We start from the raw sequence: 25,942 nt of genomic DNA, 5'->3' as shown, positions 1-25,942 counted from the left end.
ACGCCATCATGAGATCACATATGCCCAGCCAGAAAGAACTACTGAGTATTTTATTGCAAACAGATAGTGTGATATTTCAAAGGAATTCCGTTATGTAACAGCCACCCAATATAAATTTCCTAGGCAATTTCATGGGCATCCTTTCATGGGATGCCAGGGTGGCTCAGCAGCTGAGCATCTGCCTTTGGCTCAGGGCGTGATCCTGGAGTCCCGGGATTGAGTCCCACGTCGGGCCCCCTGCATGGAGCCTGCTTCTCCCTCTGCCTGTGTCTCTGCCTCTCTCTCTCTCTCTGTGTCTCTCACGAATAAATAAATAAAATATTTCTAATAAATAAATAAATAAATATTTTTAAAAAAGAAAATAACAATGTTGGTGTGAAGGTAGAGACATTGGAACACACACACACTGCTGGTCGGGATGTAAAATGGTGCAGAGGTCTGGTACAGTTCCTCAACAGGTTATCACATGACCCTGGAATTGCACTCCTAGATATATGCCCAAAGGAAAAGAGAACAGGTGTCCACACAAACATTTGGACCCAAATGTCGTAATAGCGCTGGTCACAGTATAACCCTGATGAATATGTATCGTCCGTAATGGCCGAAAGGCAGAGGTAACACAAACGCTCGTCAACAGATGAATGAATGCATAAACTGTGGTCCATCCAAACAATGGAATAGAATTCAGCCACAAAAAGGAATTAAGTCCTGAAACGTGTTACCACATGGAGGAACTAAGTGAAAGAAGACAAGACACCAAAAGTTGCATATTGCAGGATCCAATTTCCATGAGATTGCAGAGTAGGCAAATCCATAAACAAAGCAAATTCTGGTTTCCAGGGGCTGGGAGAGGAGAGAAGAGGGGGAGTACGTGGTCTCCTTGGGGGGCAATGAAAACGTTCTGGAACTGATACAGGTGATGGTTACACAATGTGGCTACGGGATGCCACCAAACTGCACACTTTAAAATGGTTGAAATAGTAAATGTTACGTGATTTACATTTTATTTAGAAAAAACAACACGGGCAGACTCCTCCAGGACCCTAGCCGGGCAGCAGCTGAGCCAGCTCAGCAGTCTGAGCCAATGACACACTCACCAGAAACAAGCTACTGTCACTCTCCCTGGACTCTCCTCCCTGACCCACCCATGCTCTTCAGCCACTTGTACTCACTCACCCTCAGTGCAAACACCACATTAAAGAGAATCATGGTGGGAGCTTCCCTCTTCGGAGATGGATCTGTTTTTGAAATCTGTAAAAGGAATGGAATTGTAATGAGTAAGAGCCACCACATCCCAAGAAATCCTGTTTAGTGCTATTCTTCAGGCACGGGGAAAGGTTCCAGAATAGAGCTGACCCAGAGGAAAACAGAGCTCTTGGGTCTTTGAGAAGTGCTCAGCGCCTTGGTATGGGCAAGCAAAGGCAGCAGATACAGAAGGAGACGCAGCTGAGACAAGAGCGGGAAGGTCAATGCTATGATCCTGAGTGATGACACTACCCCAGTCAACGGAAGTCAGCTAAGGTGCCCACTCCTGACAAGACGGGGAGAGGCTTAAGCAGATGGGATGTTCTCTGCTGGGACTCTCCCTCCCCCATTGCTGTTTTCAGCATCCACCTGGGTTATCCGTCTCGGCCAGGTATGGCAACCACTCAGGACGATTAAGAGACAAGAAAACGCTCAGAGCGAGCAGAGACCAAGGGGATGCCTGGATCCAACCACCCCAAGTCACAAACATCAAACAGAATACACGTGTTGCCGGGGGGTTGGGGGGGTCACATCTCGCTGGGCCATCCCAACTAGCTCTTTAACCATCCTGCTTATCACCCCAGTTTGGTCAGGTGCAACTCCTGGCAGGACGTCAAATCTCCCCCAGAACCCAGGAGTCAGCAATGGGGACTGCGCCCTGTCTGCAGGGCTCTGGGGAAGGAGGAAGGTGCCACCGTGGGGCCCAGTGCACCCAGCCATGGCCCTACGTCCTCACACCTCCACTGCCTCAGAAGCTCCTTCCTTGGGCTTATTCATGGATAAGATTTGAGAACTGCATTCTGGATCATATAAATGGAGTGAAATCTCATCCTGTCTTATGAAAGCCCTGATTCAGCCTGCATGCAAAGGACTGACTAGCAGGTTCTGGTGTCAAATTCCCTTGGTGGGCAGCCCGTTTAGTGGCTCAGCGGTTTAGCGCCACCTCCGGTCCAGGGTGTAATCCTGGGATTATGGTGTAATCCCAGGATTACACCCTGGGTCCCGGGATCGAGTCCCATGTCGGGCTCCCCACAGGGAGCCTGCTTCTCCCTCTGCCTGTGTCTCTGCCTCTCTCTGTGTGACTCAGGAATAAATAAATAATATCTAAAAAAAAAAAAATTCCCTTGGGTAATAATGCATTCAATCTTGCTAAAACCTCTCAGTACTGGAACATCTTCATCACAGAATGCACATACAGGGTTTAGCACAAATGTAGGAAATAATCAGATTTGCTATGGCATCATTGAATAAATAACAAAAAAGCTTGCACCACTTTAGAAACAGGTGTCCTAGATATCAGGGGAAGGCAGCAGTCAGGAAAGACCCAGATTACAGAGCCAAAGCCAGGAGCAGAGACTAAAACCACAGAGGCCTGTGAGGGTATGCAGCCAACTGCATGCATGGCAGGACACGATGGCTGCCCTCACCAGAACCAGTGTGAGCCACAGGCCCCCAAGGGCTCCAGAGCCAGGATGGACCATGCCTGCTCAGGGAGAGCTGTGCCTGCCCAGGAAGGGCCATATCTGCCCCAAGGAGAGCCATACTTACCCCAGGGAGAACCTCACCTGCCCCAGGGAGACCTCACCTGCCCCAGGGAGAACCTCACCCGCCCCCAGAGGGCCATACCTGCCCCAAAGCATGCTGCAGCAGTGTTGGGTGCCCAACAAACCGTACGTTATCAATCTTCAGTTCAAATTTTTGGCCACACATTTCAGACTTGGTTGCCAAAATTGTTGCCAGAATGACATCTGAAAACCTTAAAATTAAAAAAGGGCAGAGTAGAAATAAGTAAACAAAGTGCCACAGTACCATGCCCACCTGCCCTCAGAGGGGAAAGGCCTCAGGACATGGCAGCTTCGTGCGTGGAGTGCTCTACCCCCACTGCTGACCTGGAAGCTTCTATCAGTTGCCCTTTGGAAGCGATCCCCAAGATTAGGGACATAAAATCACCAGAATTACAAGGCAAAAGGCATGAAAAGCATAGACTGAAGGCACATGCTGTCATTTCTTGGCATGCTCTATGAAATTCAAGAGAGAAAACAAGTTGCAGTTTGCTTTTAAAGGGAGGACAACAGCTGGAGCCGGCACTGCCCTAAGTAGCCACTCATTAAGGCACACGAGGATTGGGGGGGCTCCCAAATGGCCCAGGTTTGCTGGGCTGACCCCTCAACCCCCAGGACCTCCCACCCCCAGGTGTGTAAAGGACAACACTAACTGCAGTGTGCTAATTACCTTCCTCACAGCACGGCTGCCCAGTCGTTCCCTCCTGAACATTTCAACCTTCTACTTTTTAACTAGGGAAGAAACTTTTAAGATGTGCAAAATCTGTAGGACCGATGATGTGATATGAACTTGAGGATGCCGGATGCCGTGGTAAAGTGGGAATGGCTGTAGTGTGACAGCAGGTTTGGCTACGATCTCTGCAAACTACAGAGCTCATCCCTTCTCAAGATGCCTCTGTACACTTATGTCTCCCCACTAGCAACCCTGTGCCTTCCTGCCCAAGGGGATGCAGATAAGGGAGAGTCACCAGAGGGAAGAGAGTGCTGGGGGTGCTGTGCAGACTCTTATCTCAGAGCCCAGGCTCCAGGGACCTCCACTCTAGAAACACCCATGTGCTGTGTCTGATCAGGAGCCAGAAGGGAGACAAGTCCTGTGCTCATTTCTCCACCTGGGAAAGCATCTCTAAAATCCAGGTCAGATGGGCACACTGTGCTGGGGAAGGTGGCTCCAGCTCCTCCAAGGCCATGCTCTGCCCCTGGGCAACGAGACCCCTACCGTCCTGAAGAGGCCAATGAGGACAGATGCTCCAGTGTGCGTCCTGGGCCTTCACTGAGGAGCTACAGTCAATGAGGGACCAGATGCTTCTCTCCTAGAGGAGCTTGCTACAGGACGGCGGCAACTAAACCCCAAAGGGAAGCTCTGCGGCAGACTGCGGCCACAGGGCAACTCTGAAATAGCTAATGAATGGCTCTGACATGAAGTGAGCTAGGAGGGGGGTCAGTGCTCTGGGCTCCCACACTCGGCGGGGCTCACTGTCCAACACACTTGAAACCAGCCTGGAGCAAGGGCCTCGCTGTGTCACCAGCACCTACACTAAAGCAAGGCAGGCCGCTGTGGGACTCTTTCCAGGCCTCTCCCCCACAGGCAGGACGGAAGCCAAGGGGGGCTGGTCACACTGCCCTCCAGCCTTCCCCCAGGACCTACGTGGTCCTCTAGGTGCCCTTGGTCGCTCTGTGGTCCCCAAGCAAACCGGATGCAGGGGGTTGGGTCAGAACGGGCTGCCCTGCCTCCTGCACGGTCAGGACTGCAGTTGGACCTCCTGATACCAATGTTGTCAGAGACATTCTGGGAACCTTGAGACCCACAGCTCAAGCCCTCGGCTGCCCAATGTGGGTCATTCCTTCCCAGGAATACCGCTCTCTGGGAGTGAATAAACCAGAGATGGAAGATTCCAGAGTCTCAGGCAGGAGGCATTACATGCTTTCTTCAAAAACTCCCTGGCTCACTCTGTCCTGTAACTCCCACCTAAGGGACACAGTGACAGTGGAGAGGGCTCAGGATGGCAAGACCCTAATAAACACATCTGCTCTAGTAGCTGATCCAGTGCTAATATTTCATACGCTATCTAAACACACACTACCCCTCCACTCTGCCACCCAGTGATACAAGGGATACAGAGATAACAGACAGAAGAACAACTTCCTACCATTCCAGAGGGTTCACTATTTCTTGTGATATCCAAAAATCTCCACTAAAAACCTCTGCTCCACCACAAAGAGCCATAGACGGGCCTCGGCCCTGGCCGTTAGCCACCAGTCCAGGAACCCAAGTCTGGCTGTGAGATTCAGAGGCAGACGGTGGTGGCCCAGCTCACCTTTATAAATATCCAAACCCAAGAGGTACCCTTCCAAGAGCCAAATAAAAAGCACTTCCCCGTCTGAGTCCAGAAAGGACAGAACAGAGGAGGCCAACTTGAGAGCCGTGTACTGCTGAAGTGAAAAGCCACGCTGCCCTACATGGCCCATCAGGGAGGCCTCTCCGGGGTGGCCAGCAGGACGGCACTCAGCTGCTCTGCGTGTCTGAGCTAGTGTGACCCACACAGGAACCCGCTCACAGGACACTAATATCACACATTTACGATTAAAAAAAAAAAATACTTGAGTGGATTATACTTCACGTTCTGCGTCTGCCGACGTAGCACTCACCAAGTCAGAGTTCTATCGTGAGATTTGGGGGAGGGGACATAACTGATGGAAACAGCAAAGTGAAACAAAAATAACTGACAATATTTGTTTTCAGAATTTACAAAAATCCTTTCCCCTTGCTTTGAGGAGGAACAGCCTGGGAAATATGTTACAACAGAATAAAACAACTGTTATAAAAACTAACATTCCCGAAAGAACTTCAAAGTTCAAAAAACATAAAAGCATTTGAGATGAACCAGCCCATCTGGAAAACAGGCAGGGCCTTCCACTGCTGCTGGGATACTCAGGAGGGGCTTTTCCTCTGGCTTGACAAAAAAAAAAAAAAAAAGAGAGAGAGACAGTGTGGAAAGGAACTCCCCTCTGCCTCCAGCCGTTTAAGGGGAGAGGGGTGGCTCACAGATGCTCCAGGCACCCCCAATAACCGGGGGGATGCCCCATCAGGGGCACAGGGGAGAAGGGCCATATAAGCTCCACGGGAACATGTCTGCCTCTCACGAGCACACATACATCTAAGTCCAAGCATCACATTCAACACCTGGTCCTCAGAAGAGGCCTCCTACAACCCCTCTGAGAAATGAAGGCAAGAAGCAATGACCAAGGGTCTCTGTAGGGGGAGGCTGCTAGAGAGGTAAGGAGCCCTGTTCTTGCTTGCCTACCACCTTCCTGGGGCCACTGGGGCCTTCCTGGAGGAGGGGAGGTCTGTGTGCACACCTGGTCCCAAAAGTCTCCCTGGCCCTGGCCAACGTTGTCTTGGCCTCCCAGGTAATGTGGAAAAGCTGAATAACTCCAGGTGGAGAAAGGGCAGGGGCCGTGGGAAGCCTGCGTGCTCGTGGGGGATTGGGCAGTGAGGTCCGAGCCAGAGCCTGTGTGCCTCGTTAGTCATTCTTCAACACTGAGGGCGATCAGGAGTTAAGCACAATTACAAGAGAAGGCAGCAGGAATCAAGACAGGCAGGTGGTGGAGAAGTCTTGCTCTTACCCTGCAACCAATCGCTCATCGGTTGGAGGACATGGCTCGCTGGAATGGGAACAGGACCATCAAGACCAAACAAACACACCGATTTTAAAAATCATGAATCATTACAAGGCTGTTTCATTAAAACGGTATTAACGTCTAGCAGAAGCACCACCGTAAACGTTAACTGCGGAGAGCAAGGCTGAGCAACTTACCGGACAAGAAAGAAGAGACAGACGCTTGCCAAGGGGAAGACTTACCACGGTTTTCTCACAAAAGCTCAGACTCCCACAGGTAAACAGAGCCTGGGCACAAGTGAGAGCCCATTTTCAGAAGCAAGAGCGAGGCTAGAAGATCTGGGTCGGAGCCCAGCACCACACACACTGGCCGGACACCCACGCACAAGCACTGCATCTCGGGAAGGTCCGCGGAGATTCCCGTCCAGAAAAGCCTTATGAGGACCGCAGGATGCCACTGAACACTCAGCCCCAACTCTTGAGATACTGTGACTGCCTACGCACCCGCGCTCACTGAGCCTCTGCTCAGCACAGAACCACGGGCCCTCTGGCAGCAAGGACGCTGTGGCGAGTCTGTACATGATGTATGGGACCTCCGTGCTGCGCAACATTAGTTTTTTAGAGACTATGTTTAAAAGAGTCACGTTACTGTGCAGCGGACCGTGTTCTGGGACAGGCTGCTTTCCCAGTATCCAGGACACAGAAAGGAGGCCAGACCCCAGACTAGAGACAGCACTGGAGGGACAAGAGCCGGCCGTGCCGCCGTGCCACGATCGCGGGGCCGCCCCGCGGGGCCTGCTGCTCCCACAGCTCTCACCAAGGCACACAAGCCACAGACCCACGTGAGAGAAACACACAACAGGGAGCTCCTGTTTTCAACAGCTCCCAAAGGTCAGTTCATCAGTGTGCACAGTATGGAAGGGGTAAGACGTTTTGTGGGCCTTCCCAAGATCACCCTGGTCAGAATCCCCTAGAAGCCCAAGTCCAACTCCTACAACTTTCATCTTCGGCAAGCAGACAGGTCACAACAAAACCCCTCTACTTTCAAAAGGGAAGAAGCATGTGGGGCTTCCAAGTATCAGCAGCCGTCTTTTCTAACACTGTGGAGGAGACATGTTAAGCCCCCCACCCCCCACGGCATGTTCCATGAACCTGTGTCCGCCCCTCTGAGGGAGGCAGAGGCACCAGCCAGTACTCTCACCAAGACCCAGATGTTCCCACAATAGCAGACCTGGGAGGGGGAGGCCAAGGTGCCTTGCCACCCTCAGGCAACTTAAGAAGACTGAGGGTGGTGGTAAACTGAGGCTGTGGTACGAGGAAGGGGCCCAAGATCACACAATGCAGGTGCACAATGAGAGTCACACCCAGAACCCAAACCACTACTTGTCCCAGCACACGGCCTGCAGGCATGAGCCCGTGTGGATGCGCCAGCGTAGACCTACTGGCTGGGCCAGGAAAGGGCTGGGGGATGCCCAAGCTTGAAGACAACACTGCTTATCTGTCTTCTGTGCATTGACTTCAGGTCTAGGAAGCAGGGACCACTTCCTATCACGTGTCCACACACACACTAGTAGGAGCAAAGCTATCAGGAGAGGCCTGCTGGGGCCCCCTGTGCACCTGGTATAGAGGACCAGCGGCGTGTCAGTGTGCAAACCCTCCCATCCAGCAGAGGGTGTGGATGTGCCCCAAAGCCGACCCACTACTTAGAGAGGGGTGGGCAGCACTGCCACCTGATTCCACCGCCCCCACAACACCAACTGAGAATTAAAAGGTATGGCCAGAAATCTTTCATGCTTCCAAGGTCTCCTGGATGATATCCCAAGTAAAATGATTTCTGAGTGTTTCAAAATGAAGTCGACTCTTCTCCAAGCTACCACCTTCCCCTTCTCTGAGACAGTACCCAGAACAATCCGACTGGGAGGGATGGTGCCAGTGACACCCTTTGTGACTGACAGCAGGCTTTCTCCAGGACCTCTCCTAATGGTTTTTGCCCCTGCAAGTGTGGTGGATGCAAAATGCTATTAAGCATGACCTCCCCAGGGGCACCTGGGTGGCTCAGTCAGTGAAGCATCAGCCTCGGGCTCAGGTCATGATCCCAGGGTCCCGGGATCGAGCCCCAGGTCAGGCTCCCTGCTCGTCAGGGAGCCTGCTTCTTCCTCTCCCTCTGCCCCAGGGTGTGCTCTATGTCTCACTCACTCCTTCTCAAATAAATAAAAACCTTAAAAAAACAAAGCAAAGTATGAGCTCCCTGGTCCCCAATACTCATCCAACAGGAGTGCTACAACTTTCCTACATTTGAATTTCAAACCTTAAAGACAACGGACAGTATCCATTTTCTTCTCTCCTACTGAATTCTATGAGGCTTTTTTTTAATAAAAGAGTTTACTGTGTTTTTTTTTTAAACCTGACAGTTAATTCTTATACCCTGAACCAGCACATGCGCTAAGCCACTGTTGTCCAACAGAACTTTCTACAGTGGTGGAAATACTCTAAATCTGAACTACTCAGATAGTAGCCAGTAGTCACCTGCAGCCCCCAAGCACCTGAAATGCGATGGAGGAACTGAATTTCTTTTTTTTTTTTTTTTTATTTCATTTCTATTTAAATGGTGACTTCACGCCTGGGCAGCACAGCCCGCATCCTCATCCCTCCAGGGCAGGGCCCATCTCTCAGCACACTCAAGATGCTGCACGAGTGGCCTATTAACATGGCTTCTGTCTGACAAAACAACAAGCAGGGACATTCTACTGGTTCCAGAAAAAAAGCACCTTAGACCCCTGAGAACACTGTACTGCTCCAGGAAGATGTCTGAGCCATGACACGGCTCCCCAGGCACCAGAGGCTTGGCAAGCCAACGTGACGAAATACAGCTGGGCGCTCAGAGGTATTACCCGTATCTCTGAAAACAAGGGCGGGTGGGGAGTGGGATCATCAGATGCTATGATGTGCTACAATTACCAAAGGAGGTAATTCTTAAACTTAAGGAGAGAGTACAGAGAACCAGCTCTTATTGAACAGGGTATCTGTGATCCCGATAGGCCCACAATGTCTTGCTCCCTTCCCATGGTTTCTCCTCTTCTTTATGCCAAATATTGAAATAATTCTCTAGAAACTTTCTCTTAGTCTTTTGTTACAAGCCTTGAGAGTTAACAGCAGGGGTCAGGCACTGCCAGCCTCCCAGGAATCCCACAGAGACCTTTCCCAGAGCACTTTCTGCATCTTCTGCAGCCTGAGCCTGACATCTGCGGAGCTCGGGGAAGGGCAAGCAGGTGGCCAGCCCTCCTCTAAACAAATCTATGCCACAGGTGGAGGACAAAATGCACCCACCCCACGGGGCAGGGCAAAAAGCTTTCTGTGCACCTGTAGCCAAGTGGAGTTTGTTCCAAGTGGCCCACGTCAGAGGACACGGTGAGCACGGCTTCTACATCAAGCAGGACCACCCATGGATGTCCAACGGTCAGTTCCCCACACCCCCTGCCCTCTCCTTCAAAGCTTGCTGCCCTCAGAGGCGGTCACTGGTCATTCCAGAGGCCCCCAATATCCTCACAAAAAAGGTTAAAAACCAGACCTGTGGAACTGCACAATACCATGGCAGGTGTGGTGCCTCGTCACGAGAACTGAGGAACTGAGGAGACTATGCTCGTCCACTCCACGGCAGAGGCCGGGTGGGGGCCTCGGCTACTCCGCCATGGCACGGTGCAGGCTGTCTTCCCCTCATGCATGTCCCAGCTGTGTACAGAGGCACCAGGACTGGCTACCTAAAATCCTTCCTCCTTCAACTGGGCCTGTTACCACGTACTAAGCTTTACAACGAACATAAGACAATGACCACAGTGGTCATTTCTGATGCTTGCCACCTGACAGCACTTCCCAGGAAAAGCAGGGGGAGGACACACAGGAAGGAAAAGACCTGGGACGCCTGGGCAGCTCAGTGGTTGAGGTCTGCCTTCGACTCCGGGGTTCCCGGATCGAGTCCCGCATCGGGCTCCTGCAGGGAGCTGGCTTCTCCCTCTGCCTGTGTCTCTGCCTCTCTCTGTGTCTCTCATGAATAAATAAATTCTTTAAAAAAAATTTTAAAAAGGAAGGAAAAGACCTTTCACCTCTGCCCTAAAGGAGCAAGGGTCACAGCAGCCCTGGCTCTCAGCCCTCCTCACCACCTGAACAAGCACCCACATGTGACTTCTGGGCGCACACTTGAAGAGTCAGGTCTGAAGACAGCACCGGGGTCTGCTTCTCTCCCTGTTCCTCTCTCTCACAAAAGAAAAATGTTCTCTCTGGTCTCATCTGTTCTCCAGTCGGCTTCACCCAGAACTAGTTCCATGGCTGGAACGTGTGACCAAACTATGCAGCAAGTCAGACATTGGTGGCACCCCCTCAGCTCTGTACAACTTGAAATACCCACCCAACAGGAAAAGGACAGCAGGTTTCTCACGGGAGACCACCTCTGGGTCCCAGGCCTGGGGGCAGGACAAGCCCCATCACAGTGACTGCAGGCTCCTACCTGGAATCACCGTCCTGGTCGTCAGCGTGGTCTCCAGTGTTGTTGACGGCATATCTGCTACGAGGCTTATCTGAGTGAGGGCAAAAAGGGGAGAGCAGCTAGAAAACAGGATCCATCCACATCCAGGAGGATGGTGACAGCTTCTAAAACGTGGTTTAGGGGCGCCTGGGGGGCTCAGCAGCTGAGCGTCTGCCTTCGGCTCAGGGCGTGATCCCAGGCCCTGGGATCGACTCCCGCATCGGGCTCCTGGCAGAGACCCTGCTTCTCCCTCTGCCTGTGTCTCTGCCTCTCTCTGTGTCTCTCATGAATTAAAAAAAAAAAAAAAAGTAAAAAATAAAACGTGGTGTATATACACAATGGCCATAAAAAGAAGAGTTCCTGATACATGCTACAACACGGAGAACTGGAAAACATTAAACTCAGTGAAGGGAACCAGACACTGAAGGACAAATACTGCGCTTATTATTTTTTTTTTTTGTTAAGATTTTATTTATTCATGAGAGACAGAGAAGCAGAGACACAGGCAGAGGGAGAAGCAGGCTCCATGCAGAGATGGCCCCTCACTCAGCGAGAGGAATCCACTGGAAGATCCTCTCCCTCCGCGCCTCCCCCCACTACACGTGCTCACATATGCACATGCTCTCTCTTAAATAAATAAATCTTTTTTAAAAAAAGTTATATTTTCCGGACGCCTGGGTGGCTCAGTGGCTGAGCATCTGCCTTTGGCTCAGGGCGTGACCCCGGGGTCCTGGGATCGAGTCCCGCATCAGGCTCCCCACAGGGAGCCTGCTTCTCCCTCTGCTTGTGTCTCTGCCTCTCTCCGTGTCTCTCAGGAATAAATAAATAAATAAGATCTTTAAAAAAAGAGGAAAATATGTTCACTCAGTCATAAGACAAATGTACATCAAAACCACTATCAGGACACCTGGATGACTCAGGTGGGACTCCATTTCAGCTCAGTCATGCTCTCAGGGTGGTGAGACTGACCCCCCCCCCCCATGGGGCTCCACGCTGAGCACGGAGCCTGCTTAGGATATGTTCATTAGGGATCCCTGGGTGGTGCAGCGGTTTAGCGCCTGCCTTTGGCCCAGGGCGCGATCCTGGAGACCCGGGATCGAGTCCCACGTCGGGCTCCCGGTGCATGGAGCCTGCTTCTCCCTCTGCCTGTCTCTCTCTCTCTCTCTCTCTCTCTCTCTCTCTCTGTGTGTGTGTGTGACTATCATAAATAAATACAAAAAAAAAAAGGATATGTTCATTATCCCCTAGATCCAACCATCCTACTTTGGGGAACTGATCCTCTATTCGGAAAAATGATAATGTTTACAGAAAAATACATTGATACTGTTTATATTAGCCAAAGTTTGGAGACAACTTTTTTTTTTTAATATTTTGAGAAAGTGAGAGAAGGTAAGGAGCTGGAGGTGAGGCAGAGGGAGAAGCAGGCTTCCCACCGAGCAGAGAGCCCAACCTGGGGCTCGATTCCAGGACCCCGAGATCATGACCTGAGCCCAGGGTGGATATTTAAACCACTGAGACATCCAGGCGCCCATGGAAACAGCTCAAATGCCCATCAACAGAGGACTAAATAAATAAATCATAGTATGTTCATCCCATGACTCTGGCCATAATCCCAAATGTATATTCAAGATGTAAAGTGAATAAGAAAACAACAGGGCAAAAGTGTGTGTAGTGTGTTCACTTCTGCTTAGAAAATAAAACATGGGGGCGCCTGGCTGGCTCTGTCAGAAGCACATGCAACTCCTGAGCTAAGGGTTTCGAGTGGAAGCCGGACATGGTGTGTAGAGATTACTCAAAATAAAAATTTGAAAAACACAGGATTTTTAAAAAAGTGTGCACATGCTTGTGTTTACACGGAAGATTCAGGGAAAACGCACAAGAAAACAGTAGCAGCAGCTGCCCCTACGAGGGAAAAGGAGTGGCTGGGCTTCAGTGTGGGAAAGATCGTCCACGTCCCTTTCGTCATCTATACCTTTTGTACCTTTAAAACCTGTACCATGTTAGCGAATTTAAATGTAATTTTAAGACAAAATGTAGATGAAGAACTGCACATTCGTGATAGTGACAGACCGCAAGTGACCTCAATGTGTATCCACAGGGAAGGTGGGGGGGGGAGCTTTCTACACCCTGGGAAGGGCTCCACGGAGAGAGGGGACTATGGCAGGACGGCGCGCGGCCCTACAGCAGGGGCAGGTGCCCAAGGGCAGGTGCTCGCCCGCGAAGGCGGGGCGGGGGTCCGGGAACGCAGGGCCTCTAGGGCCTCTACCTGCAGGTTTGTGTTACTCAAGCTGACAACGTTCATACGATGCTTAGATACACACTTAACGACTGGAGGCACTGCTGGGCGTCGGCGGGTGGGATTACCGTGATGCTTCTGACTGTGCTTTTCCGAACGCATGGAGCAGGCATTGGCCTCAAGGTCCACCGCGCGCCCGCTGGCGCGCGGGGGGGAGGGGGGGGCGGTAGAGAGAAGGCGGCAGGGGGGAGGGGGAGGGGAGAGAGAGAGGGGAGAGAGAAGGGGAGGGGGAAGGGGGAGAGGGAAGGGGAGGGGGAGGGGGGACGCAAGGGAGAGGAGAGGAGTAGGGGAGGGGGGTAGGGTGGGGAGAGGGGAGGAGCAGGGAGGGGGGAGGAGCAGGGGGAGGGCAGGGAGGGGGAGGGGGAGGGCAGGGAGGGGGGAGGGGAGGAGCAGGGGGAGGGGGGCAGGGGAGGGGAGCGCCGGGCCCCGCGCCCGCGCTCACTTACTTGTCTGGGACGCGGGGTGCTCCTGGCTCCTCTGGAAGGGGTACCTGAACAGCAGCTTATTGCCCCTGCTGCCCGAGCTCACCAGAATCACGCTGATGGGGCTGGTGTTGTCGCCCATCGTGCCACGGCGGGGGGGCGGGGCCGGGGCCTGGGGGCGGGGCTTGTGCCGGGGCGGGGGCGGGGCCTAGTGCCCAGAAGCCGGTGGGGGCGGTCGGGCCGGCGGGGGCCCGGAGGAGGCCGGGCCGCGGGGCGGGAGGCCCCGGGCGGGGCGGAAGGGGCCTGACGAGGTCGCGCCCAGGGCCGCGGGACGGGGACGCCGCGAGCCTCCACACCCACGCCCGCCCCCCCGCGTCCGCCGAGGCCCGCGCGACGAGGCCAAGCAGCCCCGCAGAACACGCCTGCGTGGGGGGGTGGGGGGGAGCGTCCGCGCAGGCGCAGGAGACCAGTGAGCAGGCGACCTGCGCGCACGCGCGGGGCCGGTCGGAAGGCGGGGCGCATGCGCGGGGCCGCCTGCCTGCCCGGGAGGAAGGGACCCACCCCCCGGCGTGGACGGGGCGGAGCGCGTTCCGCTAGCCCGCGGCTCGAACTCCAGGTGGGTAAGGAACGGAAGTTAAAGAAGTGTAAACACCTCCTCAGGGGGCCAGAGCCCCAGGTGACAGCTTCCAGGAGGCCCCTGACCCCACAGGGCTGGGGCGCGTGGGTGACACGCCGCCTACAGAAGTCAGGTGGCACTTAGAGATCTCCGTCCCCCGGGCGCCCGGAAAGTCCGCGGAGGAGGGAACACGTGCGCGTCCCGCGAGGGAGTCGTGTCCGGAGCTCGCGGACGACACAGCGGACCTAAGGGCTCAGCAGAGAGCAGAACCGACGACGGACAGCTGGGCGCCCGGGGCGCTGGCGGCCGGGGCAGGAGGTGTCTGAGCCACGCCGGGGTGCAGGCATTCAAAAATCATACACAGAAGCTTAAAAAAAAGTGGGCAAAGGATGTGAAAGGCCATTTCTCCAAAGAATGCAGACAAATACCCAGCAAGCTCATGAAAAGGTGCCCCACATCCCTGCAGATACACGTCACACCCGCGGGCGCGGTGACCTGAGCCCAAAGAACAGGGGTTGGCGACCCCGGGGTCACCTGCGGCGGGAGTCACGGGCCTCACCTGCTGCAGGGGGAGTCACAGCCCTTACCTGGTGCGGGGGGAGTCACGGCCCTTACCTGCTGCGGGGGGAGTCACGGCCCTCACCTGCTGCTGCTGAGAACCCGAAATGGTGCAGCCACCTTGGAAAACAGGCGATCCTGAAGGAGGTTGAACACGGACTTCCCGTGTGGCCCAGCCGTCCCCCTCCTAGCTGTAGACCCGAGACCAATGAAAACATCAGCTCACACAGAAACTGCTATGTTCACAGAGCATCGTTCAGAGCAGCTGAAATCAGCTGATGGGTCGACGATACAATACGGTATAAGCCAAACAATGAAATAGTATTCAGCCATAAAAGGGAACGAAGTACGCGGGTGCGACGGAACCCTGGAAGCACACACGCGTGTGGTTCCACGCATCTGAAATGTCCAGAGCAGGGTTAGCTACAGAGAAAGAAAGTAGAGTAGGTTTTGGGCTGGGGGTTGGAGTGTGTGGCTGCTGGGGCACGCAGCGTCTCTCGGCGTGATGAAAATGTTCTAAGATTGATCGTGGTGATGGTTGCACAGCCCTCTGTACGAAAACCCACTGAACTGCACGCTTTATTTTTTTAAGATTTTGTATATTTTATTCATTTGAGAGCACTTGCACACATGCCTCTCTCTGTGTATCTCACGAGTAAATAAATAAAACCACTGAGCCACCCGGGCTGCCCCCCCTTTTTTTTTCCTTAAGATTATTTATTTATTTATTATCACAGATTCTGCAGGCCTTTTTACTAGTGTCATAAAGTTTTGGTTTTATGGAAAATCCACAGGTTTCTGAGTTCTTCAGTTACCAGGAAAGTCCCTAGGATGGAAATGTGGGCACAGGAGGAGGTGGTGACGCCCCAGGAGCTGGGGCGATGGGGAAGAGGAAACTGTCGTCTGGGGGACAGCCAGCTGCAATCAGGGCGGCCTCTCTACAGGGACACTGGGAATCTGTGAGGACCTGCACATGGGGTCCAGGACTCTGGTGCAGGCCTCCTTTCTCTGAGTTCCCTGACCATGCTGCTGCCCCTTTGGGCAGTTTCGTGACTCCAGAACTTGGGAGAGGAAGCCTGATGTCCAGTGGCTGTCCCTGACCTGGGGGAGGGCCCAGACTTGGAGGAACCCAGCATTCTCCAGTTGCTGACTCAGGGCCCGCTTTCTGCTAGTAACCTGCACAAGAGCATCTGCTGTTTATTTTTCTGGCTATATGGTTAATATTTTATCAAGAGATTGGAACCCATGAAACGTAAAGGGAGACCACCAGGACCCAGGCCACAGAGGTCCCGAATGCATCCCTTCCTAGGCTGCCCTAGCAGGGCTCAGGTGTGAGGCTCTCCAGGGCTGGACTGGAAGGAGCGGAGATCTGACTCCCACACCACCCTCCCTGGCAGCATCTCAGGGTCCACGCCGGTCTGCCTCACTGGGCTATTACAGCAGTCAAAGTACGTTGTCATTCCCTGGCCAGTCCAGTCTGGTGCTGGCAGCTGGAGGGACCCAGAGGAGGCTAGCCCTGCTTTGGGCCTCCCCATCTGTGACACAGTTGGAGCAGGTGGCTTCTAAATGTGGTCCTAGCTCAAAGCCCTCACAGTCTCCTGGACAATGATGTGCCCAGGGCCAACCTTAGTTCACAGCCTCAGACTTCCCTGCTAACACCCCATGCCTCTACATCCTCATTTTAAATTTAAATAAGTCTGTTTAGTAGCCTACTTTTTTGAAGATAACTGGATTCTTGGAAACCAAAATTCCCGACCCTTCCGCTCACCCTGGGTCCCCCCCTGGGCAGGGCTAGGAGGCCACTTGATGGATCAGGCCTTATCAGTCCTGCCAATTGTTCTGGGCCCAATAGAGCTGCCACTGCCTGTCAGAGGGCCAGGCGGGCTCACATTCCCTATCTCAGACCCCTCAACCTCTGCACCTTCTCCGCTGCACTGCTCCTGCCCAGAAAGCATTACCCACTCACCATAGAAACTACAATAATCTTGAATTCAGGACACCTGGGTGGCTCGGTGGTTGAGCATCTGCCTTCAGCCCAGGGCTTGACCCCAGGGTCCCAGGACCGAGTCCCATATCGGCTCCCCGCATGGAGCCTGCTTCTCCCCCTGCTTGTGTCTCAGCCTCTCTCTTTCTGTGTCTCTCATGAATAAATAAAATCTTTTTTAAAAATATTTTAATCTCAAATTCACCCTGCTGTGTCTTGAGGTCCTGTGGCAACAGATCATCCCTCCTAGCAGTGAAGCGGGAGCTATTTTAAACCCCACCTGACAGGTTGGTGATGTTGAACCGGGGTTTACAAGGTTAATTAGCCTGACCAGGGCCACCCAGGAGCTGCTCTCAGGAAAGGGTCTCTTGACGTCATCACAGCCTTCTGCTGAGGCACCAGGGGCCCTCTGAGCTCAGCCCCAACTACACCAGCTCTGTGTGAGCCCAGAGCTTGGAGTTCAGCAAGTCCCAGTGTCCTGGAGCACTGCCCAGCTCGGGCTCCTTGTGTCCCAGGTGGGAAAACCCAGGCCGAGAGACAGAAGAGACTTGCCTGAGCCCCAAAGAGCCAGCAATGTGGCCCACTCCAAACCTACGTCTCCTCTACCTACGGGGCTGGTTCCCTCCTTCACCGAAACTTTGAACATTTCATAACCCTCCTGAGCCTCGATTTCCTTATCTTAAAGCATGTAATGATAATAAAAAAAACTGCTCCCACAGAGAGCTGTGAGGACCAAACACCCAACATGGGGAGTGTTTGGTGCTGTACCCGGAATTCAGACAGCACACAGGACAGATGTTACTAAAGCCACAGCACACCTCACCTCACACCGTGTGCAAGACCAGTCCAGGCGGGCTGTTGCCCAACTTCAAAGACCAAACAGTAAAGTTCTTATAAGGAAAAAAAAATAAATAAAGTTCTTATAAGGTAACATGGAAGGTTCTCTTCACCTCCGTGTCCACCACAACAATTACATCACTTTTTAGGAAATTGAGTTCAATTTCGCATAATGCAAAACTAATCATTCCAAAGTGAACAATTCAGTGGCATTTTGTATATTCACAGTGCTGTGCAACCATAACCAGAGTATTTTCATTATCCCAAAAGGAAACTCAGTACCCATTATGCAATCGCTGTCCCTTCCCCTCCCCACAGCCCCTGGCACGCACTCATCTGCTTTCTGTCGGAATGGATTTGCCCGTCTAACATTTCCTATGAATGGAATCATACACCATGTGGTCTTTGGTGTGTGACATCTTTCACTTGGTGGAATGTTTCAGGGTTCATCTACATTGTAGCAGGTGTCAGTGCTTCATAGAAAGCACTTCATAGAAATATTCTATAGAAAATATTTACTTTATTCGCTTCATAGAAATAAAGCGAATAAAGTGGATAATGTCTCACTGAATGGAAATACTGTAATTTGTTCATTCACTCGACTGATAGACATTTGGCTTTTGTAAATAGGAAGGTACAACAAAAAACAAAAAAACAACAAAAAAAAAAGGAAGGTACAACATTTTTAAATAGGACCAAAAAAAATAACTAAATTTTACTGTATTAAAATGATAAACTTTGGGACGCCTGGTGGCTCAGGGGTTGAGCGTCTGCCTTCAGCTCACGACATGACCCTAGGGTCCCGGGATCGAGCCCCACATCGGGCTCCCTGCGTGGAGCCTGCTTCTCCCTCTGCCTGTGTCTCTGCCTCTCTCTGTGTGTGTCTCATGAATAAATACATAAAACCTTTAAAAAATAAAATAAAATGATAAACTTCTGTTCAACCAAAAAGAGTATTAAGAGTAGACTTAGGGGCACCTGGGTGGCTCTGTCGGGTAAGGGTCTGCCTTCGTCTCAGGTCATGATCCCTGGGTTCTGGGATTGAGCCCTGCATGTCAGGGTCCCTGCTCAGTAGCGAGTCTGTTTCTCTTTCCCCCTCCATCTCTCAACCCTCACTGTCCCCCACCCCACTCCTGCTGTCTCTCTCTCGCTTGTTCTCTCTTTCAAATAAATAAATAAAATCTTAAAAAAAAAAAAAAGAGCAGAGTTAAACAACAGAATTGAGGGAGATATGACAGAAATCTGACCAGGAATTTTTTTTTAAGATTTATTTATTTATTCACTCATGAGAGACACACGGAGAGAGGCAGAGACACAGGCAGAGGGAGAAGCAGGCTCCATGCAGGAGCCTGACGTGGTACTCGATCCCGGGACCCCGGGGTCATGCCCTGGGCTGAAGGTAGATGCTCAATCACTGAGCCATCCAGGCGTCCCTGACCAGGAATTTAGACCCAGACTGTACTTTAAATTTCTATAAACAATAAGGCTGGCAACACAGCAGAAAAACAGGCATGAGCTGGATACTACAAAAAAGAGGAAATGTTACAGCTGAAACTATATTGGGTGTCAACTATAATCGAATAAAATTTTAAAAGAGGAAATCCAGTTGAACAGCAAATATGGGAAAAGGGACCCAACCTCATTAGTCATCAAAAAAATGCAAGTTATGAGCACTGCAGAAGCACTAGACACCCACCAGAAAAGCTAAAACCTAAGGAGAGCAGGAGGCCGACTTGAAGAAATGCCTGGAAGGATGCTCCTACACAACAGCAGTGGGGCTGACAGGCGGTCTGGCACTATCCACTGTAGTTGAAAATACAGCTAGAAGCAGCCCTGGAAACAGTAACCCCACTCCTGGAAATAGGCCCAGTAGAACTGCAGGCCTGTGGCCACCAAGAGGCACATACCAGAATGTTCATTGCATTGTTGCTAATAGCCAAGACCTGAACAGCCAATATCCATCCCCAGCGCAGTGGATGAACTGCGGTCTGTTCTTACGAGGAAATACAGCAGGGGACCCCAGGGGGGCTCCGCGGTTTAGCGCCAACTTCAGCCCGGGGCATGACCCCAGGGTCCCAGGGTCAAGTCCCACGTCCTCCGTGCATGGAACCTGCTTCTCCCTCTGCCTGTGCCTCTGCCTCTCTCTCTCTGTCTCTCATGAATGAATAAATAAAATATTTTTTTAAAAAAAGGAAATACAGCACAGCAATGAAAATTAACACCCCACAACATGGCTGGGATGTCACGGACACGGGTGAAAGAAGGCAGACGCAGAAGAGGCCCATGGTATTGTTTCATGTACCTGAAGGTCGGAAGCAGGCTCAAACAACTGAAGCTTAAGAATGCATGTTTGGACGGTAAAATGTGACCAAAAAGCAAGAAAGTAAGTCAGGGTAGGGATCACGTTGGGGGAGGATGGGGTGCTGAGCATCCACTTTATATCAATTCATTAAGCTCTACATGAGGTGCCTGGATTATATTTCACAAAAAAAAAAAAAAAAAAGAAAGAAAGAAAAGAAAGAGAAAAGACAGAAAAGAAAAAAAGGATGGGACGTTTGCCCACAACAGTGGTCTGTGGGGCTTTGCGGCTGAGGCTAAGGACGGGCTGGAGGCTCTGCCAGGGGAGAGGAGGCCCCGAGGCCCGCTGGGGGTGAGGCAGGAAGGCACCCCCATTACTCCTGCTGGGAGACAGGCGGCTTCTGGGGAGGCCCACTCCGCCTCCAGGACACGCAGCACCTGCAGCCCCGGAGAGACCCCTACCTGGTCTGTGGAGCTAAGAGGAGGCATCCGTGAGATGCTACTCCTGCCCTCGACACCTGATGATACCACCATCTCACATCTCAGGCACAGAAGAAATGAGTAACATGCCAGCACCGTGTGCAGCGCACGGAGGGTGCTCAATACTGGCTTATACGTGCTTTCCATATTACAGGCCTTGTCTAAGCCAAATTTTCTCTAAGAAATGGTTCAGCAAAATATCTGTGATCAAAAACTCCTTGTAAAGGAGACATTTGCTTCTGATTCTATAAAAAGTCCAGCAGGGTTTTGTGCAGATACCTCCTTGCCTGACTCCAAAATCCATATGGAAAGGCAAAGGAACTAGAATAACAAAAACCATTTTAGAAATGAAGAACAAGGTGGGGGGATTATTACACAATCCTTCACACTCGCAATGAGCTATAACTCACAGAGCACGCACTGCACTCATTTAAAGAGCAGTTCGGGGGCCTGGGGGGCTCAGTCAGTTGGGCAAATTAACTGACTCTTGATTTCAGCTCAGGTCATGATCTCAGGGTTGTGAGGTCGAGTCCCAAGATAGGCTCTGCACTCAGTGTGAAGTCGGCTTGTCCCTCTGTCTCCCCGTCTCCATCCCCCTCTGCCCCTCCCCCTGCTTATGCATGTGTGCAAGCGCTCTCTCTGTCTTGCTCTCAAATGAATAAAATATACAAAATCCTTAAAAAATAAAGCGTGCAAATAAATAAGTCAATAAAGTGTGCAGTTCAGTGGGTTTTCGTACAGAGGGCTGTGCAACCACCACCACGATCAATCTTAGAACATTTTCATCACGCCGAGAGACGCTGCGTGCCCCAGCAGCCACACACTCCAACCCCCAGCCCAAAACCTACTCTACTTTCTTTCTCTGTAGCTAAACCTGCTCTGGACATTTCAGATGTGTGGAACCACACGCGTGTGTGCTTCCAGTGTTCCTTCGCTCCCACGTACTTCGTTCCCTTTTATGGCTGAATACTATTTCATTGTTTGGCTTATACCGTGTTCTATCATCAACCCATCAGCTGATTTCGGCTGCTCTGATGATGCTCTGTGAACATAGCAGTTTCTGTGTGAGCTGATGTTTTCATTGGTCTCGGGTCTACAGCTAGGAGGGGGACGGCTGGGCCACACGGGAAGTCCGTGTTCCACTGCCAGGCACCCCTGGTCAATTTATTTCTTATAACAGAGTAGGAGAAGGCAGTTCCGGGGCACCTGCCTGGCTGGGTTGGTGGAGTGTGCAACTCTTGGTCCTGGGATTGTGAGTTTAAGCCATTGGGTGTAGAAATCACTCAAAAATAAAATCTTTAAGGAGCACCTGGGTGGCTCAGTCAGTTAAGTATCTGCTTTGGGTTCAGGTCATGATCTTGGGGTCTTGGGATCGAGCCCTACATTGTGCTCTCTGCTCGGCAGGGACTTTGCTTCTCCCCCTCCTGCTACCTCTTCTCCCTTTGCCCCTTCTCTTCCCTCTCTTTCTCTCTCTCATGCTTCCTCAAAAAAATAAAATCTTTTTAAAAATAAAATAAAATCTTAAAAAAAAATAAAGGCATGGGGTGCCTAAGTGGCTCAGGTCATGATCTCTAGGTTCTGGGGCTGAGCCCCATGTTGGGCTTCTAGGTCAGCACGGAGTCTGTGTCTCCCTCTCTCTCTGCTTCTCACCCTGCCTGTGCTCTCTGTCTCTCCCTCTCTCTCAAATGAATAAATAAAACCTTTAAAAAAAAAAAGAATTTTCATAGCAGCTTTATTAGTAATAGCCCCAAAGTGGAAAAAGCCTCAACGTCTGAGTGAGCAAATAAAAAACAGACTGTGGCACGTTCCTACCGTGGAGCCTGAGTCAGCAATAGATAGAACCATTGGCACTTGTAACGACACGGGTGTCACGCCGAGTGAGAGAGGCCAGTCCTGAAAGATCACACGCTGCGGATTCCATTTATGTGATACTCTTGAAAAAAGACAAAATTATGGTGGTCGTCAGAGTTTAGGCATGGAGGAGGCTGAGACAGCGCGTGGGAGTTCTGGGGGTCATAGAGCTGCCGTGTGCCCTAACTGGGGTGGGGGTGGGGTGGGTGAATTTATACATGTGTCAAAATTCACAGAGCAGTACACCGCAAATTTCAATGTTGTTTTGTGATTAACTGTAAAGGAATATTTTGCCTCATTTAGTTACCGTGATAATATGGTGAGCAGTACTGCGATCCCTAATAGCACGATCCTAGAACTCTTATTAATCTGACACCCAGCCAGCTTCTCAGAGAACAGTCGGTGCATCTCTCCCCAGCGAAGCTGAGCAAAGCTGTTGCTTCTTCAGAGGACCCCCAGGGATCATAACACCTGAGGGAAGGGCCTGGCTGCACGGGCTGCGGGGCCCCAAGGAGTACGGCCAGCAGAATGGCAGGTTCCAGCCCAAGGACAGCGCATGGAGGGCTAATCCTCTGGCTTCCCCCATTCTGTGACTCCCAATACAAGAGCGTGGTCAGAGCTGGGCTACACATACGGGCATGGCCTCCTAGGCTGGCTGGGCCCTATCTCTCCAGGACTCTGGTCAGGCTGTGGCCAACACCCTCTCTAAGGCCCCAGGTGGGGGGGGGGGGTCGTGGTGGAGTGAGAGCCCCTAGGCCCAGCGTCCCACCAGGCCCTGACCAGCCGTCCTCCCTGGGTCTGATAAGACACCCCACCCCCACGGCCCTCTCCCCTCTCCAGGCCAGTGGCCACAGCCTGGCCCCCACCCTGGCTCCGCGTATATAAAGGGATGCTGGGGGCTGAGCACCCCACAGGCCGTTCCTGAGCACGCCCAGCTCCCACTCAGCTCCACCATGTCTCTGACCAAGGCCGAGAGGACCATCATCCTGTCCATGTGGGGCAAGATCTCCACGCAGGCGGATGCTATTGGCACCGAGGCCCTGGAGAGGTCAGTGCCTGATGGGCTGCACTGGGGCCAGGAGGTGACAGTGCGGGTTAGTGAGGCCCGGGGGCAATGGGTGGGGGGCACGGGGTCAGTGGGCAGGAAGGGAAGGTGCATGGGGAAGGGGCTTGGCACCCAGGTCTCCCCCACCTCCGTGCAGTGAGTGAAGGAAGGAAGGAAGGAACTGCTGAGCCATGGGCCGCTGGGGTGGGCTTGTGCCGCGCCCCGGGGTGGGGGCCCGGGACCGGGGAGAGTTGGCCAGGCGGGCCTGCCCTTGTGCCACACCGGGGCGTGCGGGTCCACGGGGAGGTTCGCGTCCCTGTTTCTGTTCTAAAACATCCATTACAACGTGTCGTGGGGGGAGGACGGGGCTTCCTACGCGTCAGTGGCGCCACCGTGGCCCGCAGGCTCTTCGCCAGCTTCCCGCAGACCAAGACCTACTTCCCGCACTTCGAGCTGCGCGCGGGCTCAGCGCACCTGCGGGCGCACGGCGCCAAGGTGGTGGCCGCGCTGGGCGACGCGGTGCGCAGCCTCGACGACGTGGCGGGCGCCCTGTCCAGGCTGAGCGAGCTGCACGCCTACATTCTGCGCGTGGACCCGGTCAACTTCAAGGTGGGCGGGGGGGGGGTCCCCAGGGTCCCCAGGGTCCCCAGGCGCCGCCCGCGCTCACCCAGGCCCTCCCTCCGGCGCAGCTGCTGTCCCACTGTCTGCTGGTCACCCTGGCCTCGCACTTCCCCGCCGACCTCACGGCCGACGCCCACGCCGCGTGGGACAAGTTCCTGTCGCTCGTGTCCTGCGTCCTGACTGAGAAGTACCGCTGAGCGCCTCCGGCTGCGCCCCTGCGCAGCTCCCGCACCTCACTGCGACCCCCCACCCCCCCACCCCACCCCACCCCACCCCCCGCCCCTCGTTGACGCACCAATAAACCAGTGCAAGTCCACCTCGCCTCCCTGGTCACTGGCGCCGTGGAGGGGGCTGCAGGGGGTGGGGGCGACAGGGCTGCAGGGAGGGTGGGAGCTGCAGGGGAGGGGCGGCAGGCTGCAGGGGGGGGCGATGGGCTGCAGGGGCGGGTAGGGGCTCCCGGGGCGAGTGGCAGGCTGCAGGGTAGGGAGACGGGCTGACGGGCTGCAGGGAGGGTCGATGGGCTGCAGGCAGCAGCGGACTGCGGGGCGGGGGGGGGGGGGGGGGGGGGGGCTGCAGGTGGGGCGGGCTTGGGGGGGCTGCTGGAATCCTCCCTCGGACCCCAGGGTCTCTGCGAGGGCAGCGGGGGATCCCCCCGGTGGAGCCCCCACCCCTTGGGAGGTCCCTGGGGCCCCCATGGCGCTCTCTCCTTCCTCTGGAGTTTGTACTGCCTCCTGGTCCCTCCTCCATGCGGGAAGGAAGGAGTGGGGGGGTGCATCTGGGCGCGTTGCACTCCTCCCTTCCTCCACTCCAGAACTTCTATGGGTCCCTAACACACCCACGCATGTGTCCAGACTCTAATACAACAGCCACTTGCCCCCGGAGCTCACGATCTAGTAGCAGATACACACGTGATAGAGTCAGATTGCAGTTCACAGAAATAAAAACGGAAAAGAGGGTCAATCTTACTTATAATTAGAAAAACGCATTTTAACACTACTAAAAATGAAACCTTACCTAGACCCACTTCTCACCTACCCGGTGGACAAACATCCAAGGCTTTGACCACACTCTGCTAGTGGTGCTTTCTATACTGGATAGGAGCTTCGCCTTCCCACCACCAGAAACACCAGCCCAGCTTCAGGCGTTGAATGGTTGATCCGAACCATGACAACCCACACAGTGGAGAACTGTCACCTGAAAAACGAATGAGGACGATTTCTAATAGTGGCTGTGAAGTGATGTCTGGGATTTATCAAGTAAAAAGTAAAAGAAAAAAGAAAGAAGGGCAGCCCAGGTGGCTCAGCAGTTGAGCATCTGCCTTCAGCCCAGGGTGTGATCCTGGAGACCAGGGATCGAGTCCCACGTCGGGCTCCCCGCATGGAGCCTGCGTCTCCCTCTGCCTGTGTGTATGTATATATATATATATATATATATATATATATATATATATATATATATATATCATGGTATCTTCTCTGTAAGGAAGGAGAGAAGAGGAATACGTGGTTAGCTTAGCCAGTAGAATATGTGGCTCTAGATCTCTGGGTGGTGAGTTCAAGCCCTCCATTAGGCAGAGTTTAGTAAAAAAAAAAAAAAAAAGGGACGAGAGATACCAATGTGTATGTGCACACGCATGTATGAACGTGTGCTGTGTGTGTGCATTTTGGCACACATGTTTGTTCCTAGCCCTGTGTGTGCACTTGTGCGTGTTCATAAGTATTGTTTCCTTATATTTTTTTAAGTAAGATCTATGCCCTATGGGGATCCCTGGGTGGCTCAGCAGTTTAGCGCCTGCCTTTGGCCCAGGGCACGATCCTGGATAAAATAAAAAAATTTTATTTTTAAAATAAATCTTTAAAAAGAAAAAAGATCTATGCCCTATGTGAGGCTTGAACTCAAGACCCTGAGATTAAGAGTCACATTCTCTACCAACTCAGCTAGCCAGGCCCCCCTTGTGTTTGCTTATTTTTGCAAAGAGAAACTACGCAAGG

The 25,942-nt window shown here is 52.7% G+C and overlaps 2 protein-coding genes across 20 annotated transcripts in view; one reads left to right on the top strand and one right to left on the bottom strand.

Annotated features, from left to right (window-relative positions):
* The window catches only part of NPRL3 (NPR3 like, GATOR1 complex subunit), a 67,922-nt gene that overhangs the window by 23,428 nt on the left and 18,552 nt on the right, over nucleotides 1–25,942 (bottom strand). For 3 of the 19 annotated variants that reach the window (XR_012000703.1, XM_072754280.1, XM_072754281.1), the window contains exons 2-8: nucleotides 24,987–25,145; nucleotides 22,247–22,367; nucleotides 14,921–15,026; nucleotides 10,926–10,995; nucleotides 6,432–6,470; nucleotides 2,872–3,001; nucleotides 1,177–1,251 (exon numbers count right to left, since the gene is read on the bottom strand). Coding sequence is in view for 13 of the 19 variants with exons in the window: in XM_072754280.1 (XP_072610381.1) it covers nucleotides 1,177–1,251; nucleotides 2,872–3,001; nucleotides 6,432–6,470; nucleotides 10,926–10,995; nucleotides 14,921–15,026; nucleotides 22,247–22,279 (453 nt within the window). In the remaining 6 variants the exon portion in view is untranslated. Of the gene's footprint in view, nucleotides 1–1,176; nucleotides 1,252–2,871; nucleotides 3,002–6,431; nucleotides 6,471–10,925; nucleotides 10,996–13,209; nucleotides 13,314–13,685; nucleotides 14,078–14,313; nucleotides 14,645–14,892; nucleotides 15,027–22,246; nucleotides 22,368–24,986; nucleotides 25,146–25,942 lie in introns of those variants that run through there. The other 16 variants (XR_012000704.1, XM_072754286.1, XM_072754287.1 and 13 more) reach the window with 13 other exon arrangements.
* LOC112909132 (hemoglobin subunit zeta) lies at nucleotides 23,218–24,163 on the top strand. The gene is made up of 3 exons (XM_025984954.2): nucleotides 23,218–23,333; nucleotides 23,735–23,939; nucleotides 24,020–24,163. The coding sequence occupies exons 1-3, from the start codon at nucleotides 23,239–23,241 to the stop codon at nucleotides 24,146–24,148; spliced, it is 429 nt and encodes a 142-aa protein (XP_025840739.2). The 5' UTR covers nucleotides 23,218–23,238; the 3' UTR covers nucleotides 24,149–24,163.

The sequence above is a fragment of the Vulpes vulpes genome, chromosome 3 (assembly GCF_048418805.1).
Source record: "Vulpes vulpes isolate BD-2025 chromosome 3, VulVul3, whole genome shotgun sequence".
Taxonomy (NCBI): domain Eukaryota; kingdom Metazoa; phylum Chordata; class Mammalia; order Carnivora; family Canidae; genus Vulpes; species Vulpes vulpes.
This window is presented reverse-complemented; position numbering and strand designations above follow the sequence as displayed.